Here is a 1,192-nt window from a genome sequence, read left to right as displayed (position 1 = left end):
CCCCCCCCCCCGTCCCTAATCCCCCCTAATCCCCCTGGGCCATTTGCTGCCATCCCAGGGGATTGTGGGAACACCCGGGGGGGGGGATAGAAGGTTCTGGAATGGCCCCGGGGGGATGAGGGGGGGCAGGGAGGGGACCAGGTGTCCAGGCCCCCCCCCCAAGGGGAAAGGTCACGATGGCACATTGTGGGGACACTGCGGGGACACTGCGGGGATGGTGCTGTCCTGTGGCTCCCTCCCCTGTCCCCTCAGTGTCCCCAAAGCCTCCCCACCCCAAATACCCACCACGGCCCCCCAGATGACCCCAGCAACCCCAACACCCCCCAACGCCCCCCCCCACCGCAAACATCCGCAGCACGTTGGCCACCGTGATGGACACGGAGCTGGCCAAGGTGCCCATGACCCCCATGTCCCCAATGTCCCTTCGTGTCCCAAATGCTCCCCCACGTCTTCCAATGTCCCTGAGGTCCCCAGTGACCCCCCCAAAACCCCCCTGTGCCCACCCCTCACTGCTGCAGCAGTGATGGACACGGAGCTGGCCGAGGTGCCCATGACCCCCCACGTCCCCGAAGCTCCCAATGTCCCCCAAATTCTCCCCCGCGCCCCCCCTCACCGCGAAGAGCCGCAGCACGTTGGCCACCATGATGGACACGGAGCTGGCCGAGGCGCCGATGACGCCCACCAGGCGCTCGGGCGGGGGCCGGTGCGGGACGGAGCCGTCGGGGCAGCGGCCGTCGCCGCCCTCGGGGGGCAGGAGGCTGCGCACGAAGCTCAGCGCCTGCTCCAGGGCGTAGGTGTCCCGGGAGCACGTGTCCAGGATGCGGGCGCCCAGCGTCAGGTTGGGCAGCACGCGGGGGTCGCCGTTGACGCGGTCCAGCGCGTACAGCATGGCCTCCAGCCGGTGGATCCCCTTCTCCTTCTTCACCGGCCCGCACGGAACCCCCGCGGGGCCGCGGGCGTGCACCGGGAACAGCCCCCCCAGCGTCAGGTCCCCCTCCAGCCGGATGGCGTGGGGCTGCGTGGGGGCCGGGGGGCAGCGCCCGGGGGGCAGCAGGGACAGCAGGGTCAGCGTGGGCATCATCACCAGGGCGGGCAGCGGCGGAGACATGGCGGGCTGGGGGGCAGGGAGGGGGGTTAGGGGGTACTGGGGGGGCGGGAGGTGCCCCACGGGGTGGGAGTGCCCTGTGAGGGG

The 1,192-nt window shown here is 71.4% G+C and overlaps 1 protein-coding gene across 1 annotated transcript in view; it reads right to left on the bottom strand.

The window, feature by feature from the left end:
- Positions 1-1,108, bottom strand: part of LOC113980608 (metabotropic glutamate receptor 7-like) — a gene marked incomplete at its 3' end in the record, with an annotated part of 1,623 nt that extends 515 nt beyond the window's left edge. The window contains exon 1 of the mRNA XM_027707830.1: positions 614-1,108. Within this exon, the coding sequence (XP_027563631.1) occupies positions 614-1,108 (495 nt within the window). The remainder of the gene's footprint in view (positions 1-613) is intronic.
- Between the last annotated feature and the right edge of the window lie 84 nt (positions 1,109-1,192).

This window comes from Neopelma chrysocephalum, unplaced genomic scaffold, assembly GCF_003984885.1.
Source record: "Neopelma chrysocephalum unplaced genomic scaffold, ASM398488v2 Primary Assembly neopelma1_94814, whole genome shotgun sequence".
Classification (NCBI taxonomy): domain Eukaryota; kingdom Metazoa; phylum Chordata; class Aves; order Passeriformes; family Pipridae; genus Neopelma; species Neopelma chrysocephalum.
Note: the sequence above shows the minus strand (reverse complement) of the source record. Positions and strands in the feature narration are given on the sequence as shown.